Source organism: Thunnus albacares, chromosome 8, assembly GCF_914725855.1.
Source record: "Thunnus albacares chromosome 8, fThuAlb1.1, whole genome shotgun sequence".
NCBI lineage: Eukaryota > Metazoa > Chordata > Actinopteri > Scombriformes > Scombridae > Thunnus > Thunnus albacares.
This window is the reverse complement of record NC_058113.1, coordinates 19,605,629-19,629,110: the sequence shown is the minus strand read 5'-3', so window position 1 is coordinate 19,629,110 and position 23,482 is coordinate 19,605,629. Positions and strand designations below refer to the sequence as shown.

Sequence of the window (23,482 nt, the reverse complement as noted above, 5' to 3'; positions counted from 1 at the left end):
TTGCTCATCACTTCTGTGTCTCCTTCTGTAGGCCAAATACAAGTCGGCGAGAATAATAGGTGCCCATTACCTCGCAGCTCAGGAGACTAACCTCATCACACTGGGCACAGGAACAGTCTGGAGAGAGGTAAGACTATAACAGGATATAGAACATCAGACTGGGAATAACATCTATTTTCTGTAATCTCTCCTTGTATTTCTTTTTATCTAGACTGTACTGGAGGTGCTGAAGGGCCGAGCAATTCCCATCTCGCTGTGGATTTTGATTGGTAGCATCATTGGAGGTTTGCTGCTACTGGCGCTTATCATCTTCATACTATGGAAGGTATTTTCATGTTACACTTAACTTCAATCTCTTATGGAAAATATCAGTGTTATGGCTAGAATATCAATCTCAATTTCACTTCTCATCAGCTCGGATTCTTCACACGCAAACAAAGAGGTGAGGACGAGAACCACGAGGACTGAGCCCAGCTTTTGCTGCCATGACAACAGTCATTTCATGACGACTACCAGAGTCCGCTTCTTTCCAGGCACAGAGATAATCCTGGGATGGGACTCAAGACACAGACACAACAGGGACCTCCAGGACCAAAGAGAGCATCATGAGGGTCCAACAGAAATGCACTACCCACTATTTCCAGGGTTGGGAGCACTTATGTAAATAATCTTTTTTTAATTTTAAGGAAAAAAACAAAGTGTATTAAACCACAATTCTTCTATTTAATATTACAGATGTTTTCATGGTTTTACATTTCAAACAATCACTTCGTCTTTATGTTTGTCCTACAATTTTGAGTTTGTTCTAATAAAATTAAAACTGTTTAAAAAAAAAAGTATTCTTGTACTCGGTTTATTCATGCATGCTGATGTGTGCAATAAAAACAAGCAAAAACAATATATTCAGATTTTATTCTGCTTCAAAATTAAACAGTCCAGTCATATTAACTATAAAACATCCACACTTGTTAGCATTCATACACAAAAAGTAAAGACAAAATACTATGTTCCATGGGTGAGTTGTGATGCTCAAATAATCTGACTCTCAACTTGTGGATGTGGCAGTGGAGTTGATGTAAGATTCTAGCAGAAAGATGGTTTCATCGACTTGGTTCTCTGCTGAATCTAACCTGGAGGGAAAAAGGACAAAGAAAGAGGAATAAAGGGAGGCAATCAGAATAGGAACACCGCTAGATCAGGGATGTGACTCGTCGAACTGCAGTTTTATTTTGTCTTCTTACTTGTTGATGTGAAGCCGTAAGGACTCCAGCTGTTGCTTTTCAGGAGCAGTGATCATCTCCTCAACCTCTGTCAGCTGTTCAGGCTCGGCTCCACTGGCCTGCAGAGATGCCAGGATTGCCTCAATTCGCTGGGATTTCTCCAGCAGACGCCTGTCAATCAAATGTAAAACCATCAACCTTTCATCTGTGACACAGTGAGAGTGAAGCTGCAGTCAGAGCTAAATAAGCCTGATGAAATTTACCCGTGTAGTGTGGCCAAAAGCAGGAAAGGACAGGAAATAGCATGGGTGGGGTTGTGAATGTTTGACTAGCAGGCAAACAACTGCAATCAACAATGTAGTAAATTTAACTTGTTTGATCAAACAATTTGATATCATTAACCTCTGTCACATGCATCATCTCTCCTTCTCTGCTGCTTGCAGGATTATTTCAACATTAAGTTATTAAAGAATATAAACAGGCAACATTTCCTGAATGAGAATCAATAGCACCCTTATCTCAAACTAGCTGGACTTCGGAGAGCCTCCCAATTTCATGTGTCAAAGTTATATCACCTCTTTCAAAGTAGCAATTGTGACACCCAGCTCAACATAGAAATGAATAGGATGCAAAATCCAGTCTGACTGCAGTGCAATGTGCAAGTTGATCAATGTTCATGGGAAATTATCTGGTTTGAAGGCTCAGTGACACACAGGAAACATAGAATTACTAATGATTGACTCACTTGCTGTTACTGGTCTCAAACAGGCGTCTCTCTATGAGGTTTGCCACTGTCTGCACAGAAAAACACAAACAAGACATCAGCGAAAGCACAAACCAGCAGGAACAGAGCAGAATTATGCCACTTGCACTCTTCATCCAAACAGAGTTTAGGTTAATTGTTTCACCTTGTAGCAGTTCTGAAGCAGCATTCTTGCAGTAGGGAGTTGGTTGACGGTGTAAAGATAGAAGGTACGAGAGGGAGCGTAGTCTGGAGTCTTTGGGATTTCCTGAGGAGAAAATATGTAATGGCTGTTTGAGAAAATGAGTGGGTAGATTAAAGATTTAGAAGTAGGGCTGCTCTGTTAAATGTGATGACTCAAGTCATCTTGGAGTCCCCAGTCAAACTGTCAAATCTGAATTTTTATCTGTCAGTGAAATTGCCAAATGGTCACTTTTATTAAATTCACACAGCACAGAATAAATGATTAGGCCTTAATGTTTCACAGGTCTAGTTTTTAAAATGACTAATTCACTTAGTGCATCTTGAAGATGTGTGCCAAACAATTTCCAAAGTAGCTTTTTGGACTGGACTTTTCCTACTTTCCAGGCACTCATTCATGTTCATACTTTAGGAAAACTGGCTTGGAGAGACTTGAAACTTGCTTTTTTAAATGTAATTCTGTCACAGTGATCAGTGTGTCCTCTTATATTTGTCAAATATGCATTGTTAACCCTGTGAGGCCCACAGCTGCAAAATTACATACATCACTTGTACCTATCCAAAAAAACACTGTAAATGTTTTTTTAAAGACCATATTTACATAGTCAATGGGTCCTATTGTTCATTCTTGCAATGCTATTGGATAGTAAATGTGTTTATATGTCCGGCCATCTGGCCATGAACTCACACAGCCTGCAAACTTTCCTTGAAGCACATCTCTTTGTTTTACTCGACTGGATTTGTCAATATTCAAGTAAGTAAAACGCTTTAAGCATTTTTTTGTGATGATTTCAATGTCTAGAACATGTAGATATTCAGTTATTGTGGAATACATCAATCAAAATTGATTTTGAGCTTGTTATGTCTGTGTTGCAATTCTACATATCTGGGTGAGGTTGGTGGTCAAAATAATGTGCACGTTACATGGGGACATTGCACTTTTTACATGTTCACATATGGAAAAAAATACTACAGAAATATAATATCTTTTATAACTAAGTTCTAAATCTCTTTTCTCTGTTAAAATTTTGAGTTTAGACCAGAATTTAATAAATGAATACGTTATTTCTGGTTGCAGTATTTGAAACTGTATCTGTATCTTATCAGTTTAAAAAAATACATTTAAGTGATCCTGGGATTTTTTCTGGGCTTTTTGTTTGACCAAAAAGCATCTTGTTGCATTAGGCAGAAACAGGTTCTGAATGTTTTGGGGGGTGAGAATTGTTCTGAATGTGGGGATGCACTAAGTGTTCTGGGGGATGCAAGTATTTCTTTTAGTATGATAAGTAGAGAGGTTCTGAATGTTTTGGGGGACACTCGTTGCATTGTTCGTGGACAGGTGAGAATGGTCCTGAATGTTTTTTGGTATGATAAGTAGAGAGCATTATAAGCTCGCCAGACAGTATTGTGTGAATTTAGTGGAATGTGCAAATAGGATCAGGACTAATTTGCATTGAAATTATTTAGCCTGGAAAATACTTAGCTCTCTACCCTGAACACTTGGTACACCACCCTATCTATTCCTTCAGCTTATCTACTACAATAAAATACTCATGTATTAATACTCTATGTACTACACTATAAAATACTCTATGTATTATTTATACTGTACATATATATTTATTTTTTGTATTTTTTCCATTTCAGAATGCAAGCAGCAAAGAGAGATCTGCTATACAGTGTGCAGGATGTGATTGTTGCTGTCAAAAATGGAGAGAGTGATTTTGAGATGGACTCAGACGACACTGATGTGAGTGATGAAGAGGCAGATGAAGATGTCCGTGAAGTGGACAAAGAAAACCAGCAACCCACTGACTACCAAGCTGGTGATTTTGTGGACATCAAGCCCCAACAAAACAAACAGACCATGCCCTATGACAGGTATCGCTGGCTGAAAAAGGATTTTATCAGTCCCAATACTGATTTTTCTGGTCCGGCTATCACAGATGATGCTGTTTCCCTCCACACACCACTGGAGTACTTCCAGAAGTTTGTATCAGAAGACATGATTCAGGCTCTGACGAAAAACACAAATGAGTACAGCTTTCAAAAGAGTGGAACATCTATAAACACCAATACAAAGGAAATTGAAAAAATGATTGGCATGTACCTGAAGATGGGCCTCATGCAAATGTCTGGAGTCTGTATGTATTGGGAGACAGACACGCGGTACCCCCCTGTTTCTGATGTGATGCCACGCAACAGATTCCAATCTCTGTTGACATCATTACATTTTGTAAACGACTTGAAAGTGTCGGAGACGGAAAAGAAAGACAAACTCTGGAAACTCAGACCATGGCTTGATTCGTTTAGAGAGAAATGCCTGCAGGTGGTGCCAGAAGAGCACAACTCTGTGGATGAGATGATGATTCCTTTTAAGGGGAAATTCAGCAACATTAAGCAATATATGCGAGGCAAACCACAGCCATGGGGGTTCAAACTGTGGGTAAGAACTGGTAGCTCTGGCATGCTCTGTGACTTTGATGTGCACCAAGAGAGTGTCGATGGAATACAAGCAAAATCTGAACTTGGATTGCCAGGTGATGTTGTGATGAAGCTTGCCTCCACGCTTCCAGAAGGTCAGAACTACAAGGTCTATGCAGACAACTACTTCACCAGTGTCCCATTGGTAGTTAAGCTCCTTGATCGTGGAATTCATTACATGGGAACAGCCAGGCAGGTACGCCTACCCAACTGTAACCTTGAAGACGAGAACAGCTTGAAGAAAAGGGGGATAGGAAGCTTTGATGTCAGGGTGGAGGGGAACCACAACATCTGTGCTGTCAAATGGTATGACAATGGGGCAGTCACACTTGTGTCATCCTTTGCTGGACCAGAGCCTGTGCAGAAGATTCAACGCTGGGATAATGCCGCCAAAACCTACATTAAAGTTGAGAGGCCTTTCATTGTGGGTACCTACAACAAATACATGGGAGGTGTGGATCTGTTGGACTCATTTGCAGCCAAATACAAGTTCCCCATGAAATCCCACCGCTGGTACATCTACATCTTCTGGCACACCATTATCCTCGCTGTGATCAACGCCTGGCTCCTCTACAAGCGGGACTGCAAAGCTCTCAAGGTTTCTAGGAAAGAAATACTGAACAGGAGACAGTTTCAGGCTCAACTAGCATCCTCTCTCATCCTGGTGAGAATGCATTTCTGCTATTTAATGCTTGTGATATTTTTAATATTTCACTGTTTATAATATTTTTGACTTGTATCTTAATTGATTCTGTTCTAATCCAATTCAGGTGAACACAACTCTCACTGCACCATCTTCAGATAATGGAAGCCCAGTAACAAAGACATCAAGGAGCCCTTTGAAAGCTCAGAAGAGACCATTGTCAGGTGATGGGAGTCCACTAAACGGGGTTCCAGCCAAGAGGTCAGCTGTACACCCTCCACTGGATGTACGAAAGGACCAAATCGCACATTTCCCAGTGAAGACGAAGAGAGGACGCTGCCGACACTGCAATAAAGGATACACCAACACGCTATGCAGCAAGTGTAATGTTCGTCTTTGCTTTTCGGAGGAAAAGAACTGTCTTTGGGACTATCACTGTAAATGACCATGGCTGATGGGACTAAGACGAAATTCAGAGACCATCCTCAGGTGATGGGAGTCCATCAAACGGGGTCCCAGCCAAGAGGTCATCTGTACACTCCCCACTGGATGTATACAAAGACCTTACTGTTTTCAGTTTTGTAAATACAATTTTATCCTGTTTTTTGTATCAATAAATGACCATGCATACAAAATATGACTGTTGTGTGATTATTATTCATGATATTATACTGTTATGGGGCTAAATAAGCAATCAACCCTACAAATGAACCGTTAGTTGTTCTGTATATTTGTTCAGACAAGGTGAGTACAAATACAGAAATTCTGCTCCCAACTAGGGCCAACGTTGCAACATTTCCCTAAAAGTTTACTAAAACGTAAAAACCCTTTAATTTCTGCATCAGAGGCCTCCTACAACAACATGTGACAGGTGAAAAAAATTTAGCTAATTTTTTGTGTGGTAACACTTGAGACCATGGAGTATTTTGGAAACTCTTCCATGTTGTGTTCAAATGATTGTGGTATTAAAAGTAAAAAAATCTAAAGAATGCTTTGTGAAATTATTAAAATATTTATTGCCTTTAACATTCAATGTGTTTTGTTGTTTTTATTGATTTGTCTGATGGTAGTGTGGTAGTGCTGGCTGTATATCAAATTGCCCCTTGGGGATAGTAAAGGTTTCCTTGACCTTGACCTTGACATGTCAAGCACCTACCTGTAGCTGGACCAGGTTCTGTGAAAGCAGCGTGTAGAGCATATCTTTGGCCTCCTTGGCCGGAATCATGGCAAAGTCCTCCACCTGCTTCTGCTCCAGGTGACGTTTCCTTAGCAACAGACGGAAGATGCGCGCAGACCGGGATCCGAATCTGATTTCCGATTCAAAGCGAACAAATCAATAATAAGTTTGTGATAATACGGCGTTCACATGTAAACAGAATTAAAACACAAACTCACCTCTCCTGTACTACAGATTCAAGTGTGGCCCGCGCTAGATTGGCCAACGCTCTGTGCAGATCTGAGATGTGAGTCAAGAAAAACATCTGTGCATTGTGTTTCATGAGATAAATGGTACAAACCAGTGTATTGGTTCTTGAAAAAAGGCTCAGGACTGTCTAAATTTTAAAGAAAAGATACTGACAACGTACATCCCTCCTCCACTTTCACCAGCCTTCCCCACAAACTCCATCTAAGAAATGAAATGGACAAGAAGATATAAAAAATTACTGAGGATAAAAATTAAGAATGGAAAACGTGCTCTTAGCTTTGCAGAGGTCATACCGGGTCATCCACCAGCAGAGTGAGGTACTGGTCTAAGATGGGTCTTGGGATGTTATAGGTGGCTGGGAGGGACTTGAAGATCTCATTGGCTGAGAGGGGCTTTGTGCAGGTGGCTGCAGGCGAGGTCGTCACCTCACTCATCCTCAGCATAGTCCTCACTATCTCACTGCTAGTCTAGAGTTGTAAAGGCGAAAGACAGTGGGAAGATAATCAATCATTATAGTCACACACAATCCTCATATTAATTGTCCCTGTTATAGAAAAAAGGCAAAAAAGGTCAAAGTTACATAAACCTTCTTTGATTGTAACACTTTTCTGATATCCCACATAAACTGGTGGTTTATCAGCCCTTTGAAATGGGACTATAAATTGTGAATATATTCCTGGCTTCAATAACAAACTCACTATAACTGAGGCGCCACACAGCTTACATTCTACTTGTTAGTGACATGCAAGTCAAACTTTTAAAAAATATTCTGAATTATTCCTAATACATTTAAAGCCTCTGTGTGTAAACCTGACCTGGTCCAGTTTGTTTGCTACGGCACCGATGATGGCCTGGTCTCTGAAGTGGAGATGGAACCTCTCAAAATTCACTTGCCAGTAAATCCCCTCATCACCATGTGTCTGAGCAAAAGAGAAACAGAGCGTACACGAGAGACAGTCAGCAGCAGAGACAGAAAGATGGCCGGTCACACAAAAGAGGTGGAATATCATTTTCGGATCTGACAGAAAAAAAAAATGTAACTAAGTTGGTCAAAACACCCACCTCTGAATCTAACTTTGCCCTCTTTGCATTCCTTTGCTCCTCTCCATCCTCAGTGGATAGCTGGCGTTTACCTCGCCCTATGAGCGTCACATGAGGCACCTTGTAGCAGTCAGGGAAGCTCTCTGGTGTGGGCAGGGCGGTGCTAACAGGGGTAGCAGGAGCACCAGGGGTAGCAGACGTAGCAGGAGTCGCTGGGGTAGCAGTGTCTGTTGTTGTTACTGCTGTCACCATTGGAGGGCAGCGCTGAAGAAAATGGGTCTCCACCAGTTTGGAGAAGGCAGAGGTCACTTCATTGTAGTCCATACTGTGTCCATCTGTAACAACAAAAAGACAAAGAGGGAAGAGAAAGCTGCTGCTGTGAAAACACTTCTACAAAAAGTGACATCCATCGGTTACACTCCCCACAAATCACATGTAAACCTACTAAATCATCGTATGTATTTGAAAAATGCCTTCAGTTACAGTTCTTCTAATGGCCACTAGATGCAGGCTACAAAGAAACTACAACAATATTACAACTTGATGGCAATTTGGAGGAGCCTTTCTCCATTAACAAAATATATAGAAAATATAACGACTTTTCCCTTTTGAGTAATAAGTGATACATTCTATGATTAATACAGACACTGACCCTCCATGTTCTGTGTGAGGCGATCGGCGACAGTCTTAACAGTGCTGCTCATGGTCATGTGACCTCTCTGCAATAACTCCTCTATGATTAGCTCTCCAGTGTCACCGTACAGGGTTTTGGCGGTGTAGATGTAACGTGGGTAACGCAGAATTCTTAGAATAAAATCACAGCGAGTCCGATACTCTGTGGGGCTTCCTGGTCCTTTGCGGCCTGCGCTGTACACACAGACGCCATGCTGCACAAGCACGCACAGGGACTTTTTTACCTGGAGGAGGGAGTGAAAGAGATGCTTCACCATCATGACTTCTTTTATATGCACAAAAAAAACAAAACAAAAGCACAATCAGGTTAAGGCAGAAAATCATATAACACACTTGCACTAAATTCATGTAATACTACTCGTCTCCTTAGTAATCACATTTTCCTGTATCCCCTCCAAAAAGAGTCTTTATCTTTATCTTCTGTGCACCAGTGTAAACAAAAATCAACCATGCGGAGCATATTGTTAGTTTTACTCTCTCTTGCACTGTTTAACTCATTAATCACAATCTTATGAGTTTGTCCAGCAACATGACGTTCCAACATGGTGATCAAAAAAGCTTTTAAAAAATCATAAGTAATTGTAGCTGCAAGGGTATAATAATCAGGTAACTATGGTGTATGTAAACATACTGCACCAAAAATGGCTTGACCACCCACATAGCTGGACTGCTAAACTCTAGCTGACAATGTTGAGAAGCAAATAATGAGTGTGTGTGTGAGAGACGCTGTGCAGATAATATAATATACTGAATTAAATATCTGATAACAGTGTTTCTGTGGTGTGAAGTAGCTGCTATAGAGACAGTAACAAGTCTAGAAATGGTACCAGGTCCAGGGAGATGCTGGTCTCATGAATGATGGCTCTTAAATTCTGAGCTCCATTTCTGAGCAGGTGTGTTCCTACTTTCTCCACCACCTCTCCAAAGTGCTCCCGCAGCAAAAGACCACACAGACGCACCTCCTGAGCAGTCATCTGCATAAAAAAAAAAGAGAGGAACACATAAGTGATGAAAGATCTCACATCTGTACTCACTACATTGGCTGTCAGAAGACTTCCATCATGCTAAAGAAGGCCTCTGTATCAACACAATAATCAATACAACACTGTTCTTTAATATACTGTATTTGGGTTTAGCTTTCTAGAACACCTGATTTAATAAAGCACTAATTAACAAAGACACTCAGCAGTCATCAATGGAGATAAATGTCAGCTCCAACAGCAAAAAGCAAAATGTTGTTACTGCACTGAATATGACTATAAGGAATTAGACCATTTTACAGAAGCCTTTCCCACAATGTGTGAATTTATTTATTTTTATTATATTGGAGGAGGAACAAACGTTGCTATGTGAAAAATACTGGTTGCTATCTGTTCCTATAAGAAAAATATACATTCAGGGGTACAAAATGTGCATCTTATTACCAGATATTATAAACAACTAACAAAGAATAGTCACATTATGCTTTTTTGATGTATTGTCATTATATGTCATATAAAGTTTATCAGTTTATTACTCATTAATTAAATGATTCTGTCATTAAGTCATTCTGTACTGTACCATGATCACTGTGCTTCCAAAATAGGCGGGTTAATACATGTATGCATGCAATATATATTTTAAAAATATATAGTATGTATAATCATGTCCTTCACAGTCACTAAATCTCAGCCTGGTTGAACATCTGTGGGAGATTTTGTGCTGAAGTGTTAGACAGCACTCTTCACCATCATCATCAAAGCACAAAATGAAGGAATATTTGATGTTAATGATAATGAGGTAAATCTCTGCCGAGGAGCACTGAAGCTGTTGCAGCAGCATGTGGTGGCCCAAGACTTTACTAACACATTTAGGTTTTTTCTTAAAGTCTTCACCCATCTGTATGTTGATTTAAAAAATGAAGGCTAAAGGCATCTTAAAACTTAGACTTCAGACAGAAAAAGGTCTCGATGACATACAGTGATAAGAAAATGACTGTATCAGGTTTTCCAGATTGCATATACAGTGATGGCTACTTCAGACATCCAGGCACAGGAATGAAAGTGAATATTAAAGTGTCCACTTTTAACAGTGTAGAGAAGACTTCTGTAAGCAGGGCTGATGGGTTGTGTAGCACCTCAAAAACTTTTTTGCTACAAAATTATATATTTTGATGACTCTGGCCAGATTAACCTACAACGGGGCCCTGGGGCCAAAATGAGCTACCTGGGCGCTATTAATCCTCTGTTCCTCCGCCACACACCAAACTATTTGCTGTGTGGTAATGTAATTAAACGCATATTGATTTTGTAACATGCACCATGTAAGCACAATATCCACTGAATAATAAAGTTAAAAAAATAGATTATGATAAAGAAATCCTCTCCAAGACAGGGCCACAAAATCACCCACTGTGACTCCTTATAATGTCAGTTAGATATTGTTCTTCCACTTTAGTAATGCATATTCACAAACAAGTCACAATTAATCATATTACCCCACACAGTGAGAGGCTTTTTGGGGCCCCTGGGGGTCTGGTGGCCTCAGCTAGTTGCCCAGTTGGTAAACCAGCCTCACTTTAAAGTTGGAAATATTTAGGTAAACAAGCCATGTCAATTTAGATCTTGATCATTTCCAACATAATAAAAAGTCCCCAACATACCTCCCTCCACTTAAGGCTATTCCTCACTTAGATTTGACAGTTTAGGGTATTTATGAACACATTGCTAAAAATCTACTGTTCAGCATCCTCTGCTTCGCGGTGTATGCAGGTATATTTACATTTGCCTGTTTCTGCCTGATGCATATTTTGATCATCTTTAAAGTACTGTCTGTATATACTCTTATCATGTGTATATTCATTGTGTAAATGATTTAAGTATCAATAGTTGATACACTCAGTTCTAACATCCATGGACAATCATGCACCTTACTACTAATAATTTACAGTGTACTATAGCATATTAACATCATTAAACAGTGTATACTCAGCAAATAGCATATTATAGTTATGGTTACATCTCTATTTCTATTCTACTTTTAGTTTCTCTATTTTAAATATTTGAGTCAGTCTATTTAGTTATTGTTCATAATTTAGCATTTAATTGCATTTGTTTCTTTTACCAACCCCATTGTTTTTATATTCTGATTTATGTCAAGTGGCTGCTGTAACACTAAATTAACATTTAAAAACAACTAACATTAATTAAGTACTCTATCTATCTATCTATCTATCTATCTATCTATCTATCTATCTATCTATCTATCATGATACAACATGAAATGATAACCAGAAGGCAGAGATAAGGCTAGACATAAATCAGTTTTTGTATTCTGATTTATGTCAAATGGGTGCTATAATCCTTTGGGATTAATAAAGTATCTATCTATCTATCTATCTATCTGTCATAATACAACATGAAGTGACCATCAGAAGGCTACACAGAGATAACGCTGCACACAAACACAGTGAAAAATGTCTTCAACAGTTCTTGTTTACAATATTATAACGACAGGAAGCTTCCTTTGACATAAATATTAGTGAATACTGTGCAGTCCAGACAGCTCAGACACTTCGTACTCTATACTTAAAAGTTTGTGTTTACAGCTCACTATTACGTCATCCGAAAAGTTTGCTATGTAGTTGTTGTTACAAACCTTTCAGATAGACAAGCTCCTGGTCACAGACAATCCATGCAGACTGAAGACTAAACACATGCGGCTGCTCGTTGACAACACATGAGCACTTCCGGCTTTGCTCGCTGGGATTTGGCCCCGGCCGTGCCGCGGTGCATGCCGGGCTGGAGGCGGACAGCTGTCTTCGGTTTGTGGAGGACCGACGTCAGTGTTTGTGCTGGTCGGTCTGGGGAAGATGGCGGAGGCTGCGGCTGTTCCCCCGCATCGGTTTTTCTGTCACTGTTGTAAGGGAGAAGTAAACCCCAAACTCCCGGTAAGGCAGACGTGTTTTTCTCTCTGTATTTATCGCATTTTCTTGTATAATCCGCGCAGTTGACAAGTCCGTCTTTATCCCAAAACACCGTGTGTTGCCACAGCTAAACCCAAGCTAGCCTGTTAGCAGTTAGCGGCGTTTGTTGTTGTTAACTCACTAAATAAACTCGTGATGTCTTGGACAAATTTTACACACCAAAAGCAAATGTCAGCAGGGTTTGTTAGGCTTGCAGTGTTTAAGACAGTTTAGTCAAACTGCTGTGCTTTTAGCTCTGCTTTGACAGCTTGAGATTATGTTGTTTTTTTGCACAAAACAACACAAACAGCTGAGAGGAAGAGGGTCTGTGCTATTTGCCTTGACATCTAGTGTTATAGACATTGTCAACATTAGTCGTTGAATGCAGCTATAACTAGATTTTCGTTTTCAGTTTTTGTTTCTGATAACACACTCTTTACAGGACGAGTTGGGGTTTTTCTTTTGGGACCAAAAACATTTTGTTTTAGTTTCAATTTCAAAGTCAAGTGAGTGAAGTGAGACTCAAAGACTCATATGCTTGTTGCTAGACTTTTACAAACTTCAAGATTCAGTCAACATAGATTTTATACATCGAGAGTAGTTTTAGTGGCTTTTCCATTTACACGCACTTGCTAGTTTATTAGGAACACTTAAATATAGCTAATGCACTCATCACAACAACAGCCATGCTATAAATCCTATTATCATGAGAGCTGTAATGTTCACTTAAAACTGTAGTAAAGAGGTGCTGATTCAACTTTATTGTCATTTTGGAGGATGTGGTTTGTTGTGGTGCAGTTGGATTGCATTTTCTTATACTGACAAAAACTGAAACATTTGTGGATTAATCGATTAGTCAATAGACAGAAAATTAATTGGCAATCATTTTTATGATCAATTCATCATTTATGTTGTTTTTTTAAAGCCCAAATGCTGCATGTTTTTCTAGTTCAGGATAGTTAACAGAATATCTTTGGGTTTGTGTCTGCTGTTTGGACAAAACAAGTGATTTGAAGAGGCCAGTTAGCATTTTAGGAAATTTTGTAGGCTTTATTTACTATTTTTTTGGCCATATATACGTCAAATGATTAATCGATTTAAACAAGAAGATTAATTAATATGTTAATAATGTTAATTACTACCCTAATACCGAGAGTTTGCTTCTAACATTTAGTTTACTCTAAATTATATAAATTACGTGGTCAAAATATACCTAATAAACTGGCAACTGGGTTTATATTGTGTTATGTCCCCGGCAGTCATTGTGTGGTTAAGTCAGTCCGCAAGATTATCTCGTAGTTTGACTGAATCCTTATTTTTATGGTATGGCAGAGGGTAATTCCAGCCTGCCTAGTCACTGACTCTAAACTGGCGTGCTTGTCTCAGGCATACTCAATCCTGTGGCATGTCTTCACTGAGCCAAGTGACTGCAACACCCAAGTTTATTATCACCCCACACTACTACAGCGTATTCCAAGGACCATGTCTCAGTCATGTATCCATTTTTACAACAGATAACTTTCTTCAAGTCAATGACGCATAACTTGCATGAGCTTGTGTGAGCGACCGATTCTGCTGATGACCCTGATTTCACATCTCAAAAAACTTGAGCTAGTACAGAGCTGTTAAATTGGCATGTGAATTTGTGCATGATATTATTTTGTGTTCTGTTTATAAAAGCATGGGGTAAACTCAAAATAGGTCATTTTAAAAGCAATTTTGCAACACCACTTTTTTTTATAAACCTGTCTGTATAAGTTATTATTAAATGCTGATTTCTATCCCTGAAGTTAAGAATCCCTGACTGACACGGGACAATTTATGTTCCAGCTGAACAAGCAGCAGTGTTTTCCTCATTCTATTCAATGCTTTCTGAAACCTTTGACATGTTAGGTGTGGTTGGCAGAACAGCTCTACCTCCTGGGTTACATTTGTAAAACACTAGCAGTCATCTGATTGATATTATCAGTTGCAAAGACAAACTGACATAGTGCTCTTTTTTTGACCAAGCCGGTCAGCATAATGTCTGTACATATGTACTGTATGTTGTATGAGTCCCCTCTAGGGCTGGGCAACATGACAGAAATCACAATATTAATAAGAATATTTTACAGATATCTTAATATCACGATATGGCAAATACAGTATTTGCAAAATAAACACATATCTGCAACCTCCATGGTTTGATTCCAGCTGGGGTCTCCCAATGTTTCCTATCTCTCTACACTGTCAGCTGTCGAAAAGAGATGAAAAAATTAATTAGAATCAGAATCGGAATCAGAAACAGGTTTATTGCCAAGTAAGTTTTCACATACAAGGAATTTGCTTTGGTCTGATGATGCATAACAATAAACAGGACAAAAACAGGCAAGAACTGCACAATACAGGAAACATAAGTGACAAATTAACAATAAGAGATATGAAAAAATGTTATAAGAATAAGTATGATATGTCTGTTTTTTAAAAAATAATACAGCTGTGCAGTTTTGTACAGGAATGTGCAAAATATCGTCAGGGAATGTGCAGAAGTTTGAAGTATAAGGATTTGTGTAATACAGAATATGTGTAAAATGTGTGTTAATGTAACACATAAGTCAGATGTGGACATGTGCGTTAATCTACGTGTGATGTCAGTGATGGTCAGGGTAACAGTGAGTGTCAGTGGGGGTCCTGTGCCTTGTTGATGAGGCCAGCTGCAATCGGGAAGTTCTTGTGCTGTGAGCTTTCGGTCCTGATGGACCACAGCCTTGTGTCAGAGGGGAGTGGTTTGAAGAGTTTGTGTCCAGGATGGGAGGGGTCGGACACAATCTTTCCTGCCTGCATCAGGGCCCTGAAGGCGTGCAGGTCCTGGAGGGATGGCAGGTTGCAGCCAATCACCCTCTCAGCAGAGCGAATGATATGCTGCAGTCTGCCCTGGTCCTTGGCAGTGGCAGCAGCGTACCAGATGGTGATGGAGGAAGTGAGGATGAACTCGATGTAGGTGTAGAAGTTCACCATCATTGGCTTTGACAGGTTGAACTTCTTCAGCTCCCGCAGGAAATATATCCTCTGCTGTGCCTTCTTGGTGAGGGAGCTGATGTTCAGCTCCTGGGTGATGATGGTTCCCAGGAAGTGGAGGGCCTCCAAAGTGTTGACTGGGCAGTCACACAGGGTGGTGGGGGCTGGTGGGACTGGGTTCTTTCTGAAGTCCACAACCATCTCCACTGTCTACACTGGTCATACCAGGGCACCAGATGGTCAATCTCCCCCACAGGGAAGAGAGTAGAGGGGAAAGGACGCAGCCTTGAGTGGAACCGGTGCTGATGGTCTGGGAGTCAAGGACATGTTTCCCCAGCTTCATGTGCTGCTTCCTGTCAGACAGGAAGTTGGTGATCCACCTGCAGATGGAGTCAGGCGCATGCATCTGGGAGAGCTTGTCGTGCAGCAGAGCCAGGATGATGGTGTTAAAGGCAGAGCTGAAATCCACAAACAGGATCCTGGCATATGAAGCAGAGGGCCATGTTTACTGCATTGTCCACAGACCTGTTGGCTCTTTAGGCAAACTGCAGGGGGGTCCAGGAGTGGATCCATGATGATTTTAAGGTGAGACAGTACAAAGGGCTCAAAGGACTTCATGGGGGTGAAAGACCAGCGTGCTTAGGTCAAGGTGACAGGTATGTTGTCATTGAATTCTGTGGTCCTTAGTTTTTTTGGGGACAGGGATGATGGTGGAGGTCTTAAAGCAGACTGGTACATGGCATGTCTCCAGTGAGATGTTTAAAATGTCTGTGAACGCTGGAGACAGCTGATCGGCAAAGTGCTTCAAGGTGAAGGGAAAGGCAGAGTCTGGTCCAGATGCTTTACAGTGGTTCTGTCTCTTGAACAGTCTGTTAACGTCCCTCTCCAGGATGGAGAGAGTCGTCATTGTGGTAGGGGAGGAGGAGGCCTCTGAGGTGGGCAGTTGTGGAGAGGCCCGGGCCCTTGCTGAGGTGTGGGAGGAGAAACTGGTCCTGTTGTCTTTCAAATCGACAGTAGAACTCATTCAGGTCGTTGGCCCAATATGAGTCATTAGTGGAGTAGGGAGCTTTCGGTTTCTAGTTGGTGATCTGTCTGAGGCCCTTCCAGACAGAGGCCGAGTTGTTTTCTTAGAACTTCTGATGAAGTTTTTCACAGTACAGTTGTTCTCTCACCGCCTTGCTAAACCTGTATTTAGACTCTTTAAACCGGTCCTTGTCCCCACTCCTAAACGCTTTGTCGCTTTCCAACCTTAGCTGTCTGACTTTAGCTGTAAACCAGGGTTTGTCATTGTTGTAACTAACCCTGGTGCGTGATGGTACACAGCTGTCCTCACAGAAGCTGATGATGATGTCACGGCCTCTGTGTAATCATCCAGACTGTTGGTGGCAGTCCTGAAAATATCCGAGTCAGTACAGTCCAAGCATGTGCGAAGATCCTCCATAACTAATATTAAAAACCTTAATAATACATTTTGTTACAATTTATAACACAATAAGATCACATCACCACAATATAATCCAGTTATTCATTTGAAAGAAGATTTGTCTGCAACTACTTAGATCATCATTTTAGTCATATTTCAAGCAAAACTGCCAAATATTTTTAGTTCCAGCATCTCCCATGTGAGAATGTGCTGCTTTTCACTGCTTTTTATCACTGGCAACTGAATATCTTTGGCTTTTGGACAGTTGGTCGGACAAAGATTTCATAGGTCGCCTTGGGTTCAAGGAAATTATTATGAGCATTTTTAACACTTCAGGGGTTTCATTTATTAACTCATAAAACATGGACATTACAGTGCTCCCATCCTAATCAACCAAACTGTCTTTGTCCTGTCTCTTTCTAGGAGTACATCTGTCCAAGATGTGATTCAGGGTTTATAGAGGAAGTAACAGAAGATTCCAGGTAAGGGACATATGTCTGTCTCTCATCTCCACACAACATGAGATGTTATGGCCTGTTAGTGTTAGTCTGGCACAAAAGTAGATAGATGAGCTGTTATAGGTTTTCTTGTGCTACATGTTGCAACATGTAGTTATACTGTGCAGTGAACACTAAACCTGAATATGTGCAGAGGGTTCAGTACACTTTGCTAATAATGCGTCTTTTGTCCCCTTGTGTGCTCTTTCCCTCAGTCTCCTAGAGGGTGGCGCTAACGGGATAGATGACACAGCCACACAGTTTGCAGAGGTATGATTTCATCTGAAGGGATTTTGGGAGAAGAGGGTGGTGTAGGGGGAAAAAAAGGATTGATTGTGATAATTGTCTGTGTTTTCATTAACTTCGTCTTCTTCTTTTCCTTCCTTTGTCTCCACTCACCTGTCCTTCATTTGCTAATTACATGCTGGCTTCCTCTCTTCTCGCCTCTTTCTATGTCTGAAACTCCCACTCTCTTCAAACCCTTACCTGTCATATCCCAACATCTCTGTAGTTATGGCACCTGTTGTTACTGGAGCGGCCGTTTACAACAGACAGCGACAACCCTGACTCAGAACCCCGGCTCCCTGGAGGGCGCTTGGGAAGTCTCAGTGACCTGGGAGGGTTGGGAGGTGGACCAATCGGGGGGTCAGTCCCAGCAGGCCTAGGGGGACCCATGGGGGGTCTACTAGGAGCTGGGGAACACTGGGGACCAGGACGTCCCCCTCGCCTGCACAGCCAGAGGAGATACCGATCCAGAGGCAGCAGCAGGCCCGACCGCTCGCCTGCTGTGGAAGGGTGAGTAACTGACTGTTCAACCTCACCCACTCATCCATCCGTCTTCCTCACTGGCCATTTGGCTCTCCTCTCCGCCTTGCATACTCCCACTTATAATAATGACAGTGCTATTTATGCACTCACATGTTCTTATTTTTGGTGATCACATAAACTATACCTAACTAACTAATTTCTCTCTCTTTCTTCTGTGTCTCAGGATTGTACAACAGTTTCTTGCCGGTCTCTTCGCCAACTCTGGAGTCCCCGGCTCACCTCCCCTCTCATGGTAAGATGACACTAATTTAGTGTCACGGTGTTTGAATTAAAGCATCTATTTTAAACTTAGATTATTTTTTATCAACTTGTGCTGCCTGCGTCTCTTTCAGGACGGGGATGCTGCACTCTAACCCAGGGGATTACGCCTGGGGGCAGGGAGGGTTAGACGCAGTGATAACACAGGTAAACCAAACTTAATGTAACTTCATACCAACTTTGTTTTCTTGTCACATTTTAATTTCTCTTCAGTTTACCTGTGTGTGTGTGTGTGTGTGTGTGTGTGTATGTAGTTACTAGGTCAGTTGGAGAACACAGGACCTCCACCAGCAGAGAAAGAGAAGATCTCTTCTCTCCCAACTGTTAATATCTCTCAGGAACAAGCAGGTGAGACATTTCTCATTTTTCTTACTCTGTCTCACCATGTTTCTGTTGTCCTTCAACTACAAATTGTAACATTTCTTGTGGACACAGTTTGAGCTGTCAATCTAATCCTCTGCATGTAATACCTTAATTTAGAAAGTTAGCTAAGCACACACCTTTGGTTTGACCATCTGCTTGTGAATCTAAGTTTATCGGTGAAGTCATAACCAAGTTCTTAGTAACTAGCAGCTAACTTTAAAGTAGTGATTTACAATAGAGTTGCATCAGAACAACTTGTCCTTGTCCTGTCAGAAAGCGATCAATAATGTCATGACAGAAGTCAACTGCATCACCTCTGTAAAGTTAGGTATGGCTTTGTTTTATTTGAATGCTTACATGGAGACTCGTGTTTCATAATAAGAAGTATTCATGTCGTTTATTTACAGCTATAACAACTAATCTCTGCATATGAACTAGTTTGTGCAATGCATTCTGCTTTAATTTGTGATATAAAAATCCCACTTGAACTGGAACATGGCCAAGATTGAACTTATGAAGAGCTGGAACAACTGGCTGCTGTTTCTCATGTGTTGGTAATTCAGCTGAATCCATGCTTTATGCATAACAGAAATCAGTGCACTAATTATATCTCTTCTCTTTAAAAACTGGGTAACAACACATTTGTCATCATGTAAATACATGCTTATTTGTTAAGAAGTTCGTGCAGCACTTGCATATAGCATGAAAAGTCACTCGTGGTTATATGCTGTTGCTGCCTGCCAGGAGAAAACTCTGAAACTTTGTCTGTTCGGGATGAGATGTCCATTAACCTTGAGAGCAGTTTGGGCCATAAATAACTTTTAAGATGATGTCTTTTTGCATGCTGGTCTTTCACCTCCCCCATTTTCTTCCAAGCCTTCTTCGAGTCTGTTTTCAACTTCCTCTTCTGTCTAAGTTGTCCTGTTTACCACAGATCTGTAGCTGTGTGGTTGCGGTTTTGCAGCCCAGCTTTTGCAGGGCTGTTGATTGCTGACTTACCTAAATAACTGGCGATCTGTGTGCTTTTTTCAGGCCTGGAGGCTTCAAAAATAAATATTTTGCTCCTGTGTTTTCAGTCAATACGAAACCATGCTTAGCACCCTTAATATTGTTTTAATATTCTGCTAAGAAATTTTACCTACTGTAACTTTTAGAACGAGGCATTCTCAAGTTATTATAGTGACTGATGATTACTACTGAAAAACATGAGGGTATTGATATCAGGTAAGTTATGAAATCACATTTCTATCGTGTCTCCTGCAGACTGCTGTATGGAATGTCCGGTGTGCAAAGAGGACTTTGGGGTGGGAGAGCCTGTCAGACAGCTACCCTGCAACCACTTCTTTCATTCAGACTGTATAGTACCATGGCTGGAAATGGTGAGTCACAGCAAAGGAGGCAGAACTTTTTGGACTAGACTCAAGACATAGATCCTTAATGACATGTAGTAGTGTATATGAGATATGCACCATACTCATGAGGGTATTAAAGGGGACATGTGATTTTCTGTTATTTTTATACTGGTATAATGTTGGACACCTATGTTAAACAAGGTCAAAGGTCCAAAACTTTAGGTGAATATATGTAAGAATGCTGCTTGAAAGTCAAAAGCTCAGGCTTCAGCCTGCTCCGAACGCTTGCTTTGCAAAGTTACCTCTACTTCCTCCTTGTGATGACATCAGATTGTTTGTGTGTGCCCACAAACGGAGATTGTTCCATTGCTTGTTTGTGTTACATATTTGGATTGGTTTTGGGCTCAAACATGTTTTGATGTATTTTTAGAACTTTTCATGTCAAGAAAAGAATGAGTAAAATAAGTGAAATCCTACTACTGATATGAGTTTACGTAGCCTCCAGATCCTGCTGAGGGACAGTTTCCATTGTGGGCACATTGTGAGGGAGGCCTTAAAGAGACAGGAGCTAAAATGGCCTGTTTCAGATAGAGGCTGAACTGAGGGGCTGTCTGAAGAGCAAGTATAAGATAAATAAGGATTTTTTAAAACTGTAACTCACAAAGTTATTCCAGTAGAGCCTCAGAATAGAAATATAGACCTGCGAATGTGGATGATATGTTCCCTTTAGGAACTTACAGAAACATATGCTTTAGTTCTCTGGTAATCACCACTGAAACATTAGGGTATATTTTAGGATTGCGTCTGTTTAATGAATGTCTGTCTAATACTGGATTTTGGGGGCTGATACCAATATTAGGGAGTATAATATAATCTTATATATATACAGAATATATACATAAACACACATTTTTTGCAATGATCCCTCAAATGTGGCTATCAAACACATGTGATGAAGATATGTAATGGAGACATTAAATTTTATAGTTTAACAATAACCTTCATTTTATAAAATGACATCAGTGCACTGAAACAGTGAACTTCACTGCGAATTTAATAATTATAAATTGCCATAAATAAAAAAACATGAACAAAAAAACCATATATATGTATATATTAAACTTGAATTAAGAAAAAGGATAAAATATATATAAAATGCTGCCTACATAACTTTAAAAAATAAAAACAAATATTGGCGTATATCAGACAACATATACGCCGATATCGATATATCTATGATAGGCCAATATCGGCTGACCCATATATCGGTCAGGCTCTAATTCAAAGTCAATGAACAACCGCAGCATCATGAAAAATAGGACTAGAATAAGAATTCATCTGTTAAAATTCAAGTCAGACACTTATGAGAAAACTGCTCAAAGCTAATGTTGTCTACATGTTGTTCACAGCATGACACGTGTCCAGTGTGTAGGAAGAGTTTGAATGGAGAAGACAGCAGCAGCCAGCCCTCGTCAGAGTCCCCCTCCCTCTCCATGGACCCTCGCACACAGGAGAGATGGTCCTTCTGAGACGCCCACCTGTCTCATCCCTCAGTTCCCCTCGCCTACATCCAATGACACACAGAGAAGCCAAAACGCTTCTCACTTTCCTCTGTTTCACCTCTGTTGCAGTCATAATCATCTCAGTTTGATTTTTTTTTTTTTTTTTTTGTATTTTTCTTTTGTGTTTTAATGCCTTTCTCCTGATCCATGTACACAAACACCCATACAGACGTCTCTTTTTTTTTTTTTGCCTAATAACAAACCAGCCTCGATTGATGATCAAGCCCATGTCCTCTCTACTTCCACCTCTCAAGCCAACTCCTTTTCCATCTTTTCTGGAAATGCACTGCTGCAATACACTATTGTGGAGAAATGCCAGACTTTATATAATATACTGTTCTCTCTTTATTTGCCCGATGATTCGCTGAAACCTGCAACTGAGCCCTGTAGGGGTTAATTTCACTCTCGGCATTTACAGGAGCTGAATGTAAAAACATGAACACCTGAACAATATATGAGCCCTGCAATAAATTTTATATTTATGAAGGGTGTAATGGCTATTTTTTGTCGAGATTGAGTCAGATTTTGATTGATCTGTAAGGTTATTTATTATGGTGGCATTTATATTGGATTACATTGTAAAGGTGTTCATGGTATTGCGTCCACCCTCTGTAGTGTACTTCAATTAAAGATGCAACTGAGTATTTTATAGGAATAATGTTGAGTTGTTGCTGTTTAACGCTCACTTATGGGAGCTGTGACATCATATGAAAGCAAGGGATTCCTCACACCTTTCGGGACTCATCTACATCTAAAAAAAAATAATTAAATGTCGTACCAGTAAGGGAATAAAATTCAAATCTTCGGAGCTCGGCCCATAATCTAACGCTTTAGATTTCCTCCTCTTGGTGTATATATTATAGACAGATGGCATCCCTGTGTCATTTTATTCCTCTGTTGATGACTGTCTTATGTTTCGCATTTTTATCACTTTTTTTAATGTAAATAATTTTAGTCCAACAACTTATGGTTTGCAAAGGAAAAAAAAACATTGAGAATGGAGACACAAATGTGAAATACCTGGTTATCAAACTGTATATTATATATATGAGAAAAAAATGTCTATGATGTATTAATAAATTGACAAAAAAACTTATCAGTTGAATTTTCATTGTGTCATGTTATGATCTGTGCATCCACGAAGCATCCGATCAGATTTAAACATCCATTGAAACGACATATTAAGGCTGAACAGGGTGTGCTTTATTTAAAATGAACAAATTAAATAGCAACAGTGAAAGGCATTTACAAACTCTGTACATTATTTATATTCTGAAAGAGGTCACTTCAAGCATCTTATTAGTTTAAAGTCAAAAAGGCACCAGTTGCACTTCAGCAGGTCACTCTGGTGTTGATACATTCATTACTTTTCCTGATCACAAATCAGTGCAGAAAAACATTTTAGGATTATAAATGAAAACTAAATGAGGTGAGGTTGCTCTTGTTTGCAGAAGGTTAATTTAAGTGACCTGAAATCACTAAAGCTGTGCCAAAAAGCACAGCCGATAAGAAAATAATTTAGAATCTGTTAATTTAAAAAAAAAAAAATTGTGCGTGAGTGGCTCGATACTGAAAAAGTATTCGATGTAATAACTGTTTTGTTAATGTTGATGTTCCAGATGTAAAGGCTTACATTCAGGAGAAACATGTGTGAACCTGTACTAATGATCAGTGTGTGTTCCAAGCAAGTGTGAGTAAGGAATGAGCCGGAGCTGTGCAGGGGATGTAGCCCACAGCGGGATCCCAGACTTCAAACTGGATCTCTGATGACGACCTACAAAAAAACACAAACACATAGTTCAGTAGAAT

The 23,482-nt window shown here is 40.2% G+C and overlaps 5 protein-coding genes across 7 annotated transcripts in view; 3 read left to right on the top strand and 2 right to left on the bottom strand.

Moving 5' to 3' along the window:
* Nucleotides 1-836, top strand: part of itga10 (integrin, alpha 10) — a 33,579-nt gene extending 32,743 nt beyond the window's left edge. For all 3 annotated transcript variants that reach the window (XM_044358048.1, XM_044358049.1, XM_044358047.1), the window contains exons 28-30: nucleotides 32-127; nucleotides 212-325; nucleotides 415-836. In XM_044358048.1, the coding sequence (XP_044213983.1) occupies nucleotides 32-127; nucleotides 212-325; nucleotides 415-468 (264 nt within the window). In that variant the 3' untranslated portion in view covers nucleotides 469-836. The remainder of the gene's footprint in view (nucleotides 1-31; nucleotides 128-211; nucleotides 326-414) is intronic.
* Nucleotides 837-893: 57 nt separating this feature from the next.
* polr3c (polymerase (RNA) III (DNA directed) polypeptide C) lies at nucleotides 894-12,189 on the bottom strand. Its single transcript, XM_044358051.1, has 13 exons — nucleotides 12,087-12,189; nucleotides 9,278-9,424; nucleotides 8,410-8,674; nucleotides 7,779-8,092; nucleotides 7,532-7,636; nucleotides 7,010-7,183; nucleotides 6,866-6,917; nucleotides 6,686-6,746; nucleotides 6,447-6,597; nucleotides 2,129-2,230; nucleotides 1,966-2,015; nucleotides 1,242-1,391; nucleotides 894-1,130 (listed from the first exon to the last, which is right to left on the bottom strand). The coding sequence occupies exons 2-13, from the start codon at nucleotides 9,422-9,424 to the stop codon at nucleotides 1,046-1,048; spliced, it is 1,656 nt and encodes a 551-aa protein (XP_044213986.1). The 5' UTR covers nucleotides 12,087-12,189; the 3' UTR covers nucleotides 894-1,045.
* Nucleotides 2,238-5,925, top strand: LOC122986730 (piggyBac transposable element-derived protein 3-like). Its single transcript, XM_044358050.1, has 3 exons — nucleotides 2,238-3,457; nucleotides 3,546-5,311; nucleotides 5,418-5,925. Exons 2-3 carry the CDS (start codon nucleotides 3,812-3,814, stop codon nucleotides 5,733-5,735), a joined length of 1,818 nt encoding a protein of 605 aa, XP_044213985.1. The 5' UTR covers nucleotides 2,238-3,457; nucleotides 3,546-3,811; the 3' UTR covers nucleotides 5,736-5,925.
* Nucleotides 12,190-12,238: 49 nt separating the features above from the next.
* Nucleotides 12,239-22,769, top strand: rnf115a (ring finger protein 115a). The gene is made up of 9 exons (XM_044358053.1): nucleotides 12,239-12,378; nucleotides 17,237-17,295; nucleotides 17,526-17,580; nucleotides 17,822-18,105; nucleotides 18,302-18,370; nucleotides 18,471-18,543; nucleotides 18,651-18,744; nucleotides 20,023-20,138; nucleotides 21,521-22,769. The coding sequence occupies exons 1-9, from the start codon at nucleotides 12,301-12,303 to the stop codon at nucleotides 21,638-21,640; spliced, it is 948 nt and encodes a 315-aa protein (XP_044213988.1). The 5' UTR covers nucleotides 12,239-12,300; the 3' UTR covers nucleotides 21,641-22,769.
* Nucleotides 22,770-22,854: 85 nt separating this feature from the next.
* gba (glucosidase, beta, acid) overlaps nucleotides 22,855-23,482 on the bottom strand; it is a 6,239-nt gene continuing 5,611 nt past the window's right edge. Inside the window, exon 12 of the mRNA XM_044358052.1 lies at nucleotides 22,855-23,447. Coding sequence (XP_044213987.1) covers nucleotides 23,342-23,447 — 106 coding nt within the window. The 3' untranslated portion in view covers nucleotides 22,855-23,341. The remainder of the gene's footprint in view (nucleotides 23,448-23,482) is intronic.

Excerpts from the sequence above, each read along its gene's own strand:
- LOC122986730 (XM_044358050.1), top strand. The coding sequence starts at position 3,812 with ATGCAAGCAGCAAAGAGAGATCTGCTATACAGTGTGCAGGATGTGATT. Across the intron at positions 5,312-5,417 it reads TAGCATCCTCTCTCATCCTG|GTGAACACAACTCTCACTGC; the intron begins GTGAGAATGCAT and ends AATCCAATTCAG.
- polr3c (XM_044358051.1), bottom strand. The coding sequence starts at position 9,424 with ATGACTGCTCAGGAGGTGCGTCTGTGTGGTCTTTTGCTGCGGGAGCAC. Across the intron at positions 7,637-7,778 it reads GGGCAAAGTTAGATTCAGAG|ACACATGGTGATGAGGGGAT; the intron begins GTGGGTGTTTTG and ends TCTTTTGCTCAG. Across the intron at positions 1,131-1,241 it reads TTACGGCTTCACATCAACAA|GTTAGATTCAGCAGAGAACC; the intron begins GTAAGAAGACAA and ends TTTTCCCTCCAG.
- rnf115a (XM_044358053.1), top strand. The coding sequence starts at position 12,301 with ATGGCGGAGGCTGCGGCTGTTCCCCCGCATCGGTTTTTCTGTCACTGT. Across the intron at positions 17,581-17,821 it reads CAGCCACACAGTTTGCAGAG|TTATGGCACCTGTTGTTACT; the intron begins GTATGATTTCAT and ends ACATCTCTGTAG. Across the intron at positions 18,745-20,022 it reads TATCTCTCAGGAACAAGCAG|ACTGCTGTATGGAATGTCCG; the intron begins GTGAGACATTTC and ends TGTCTCCTGCAG.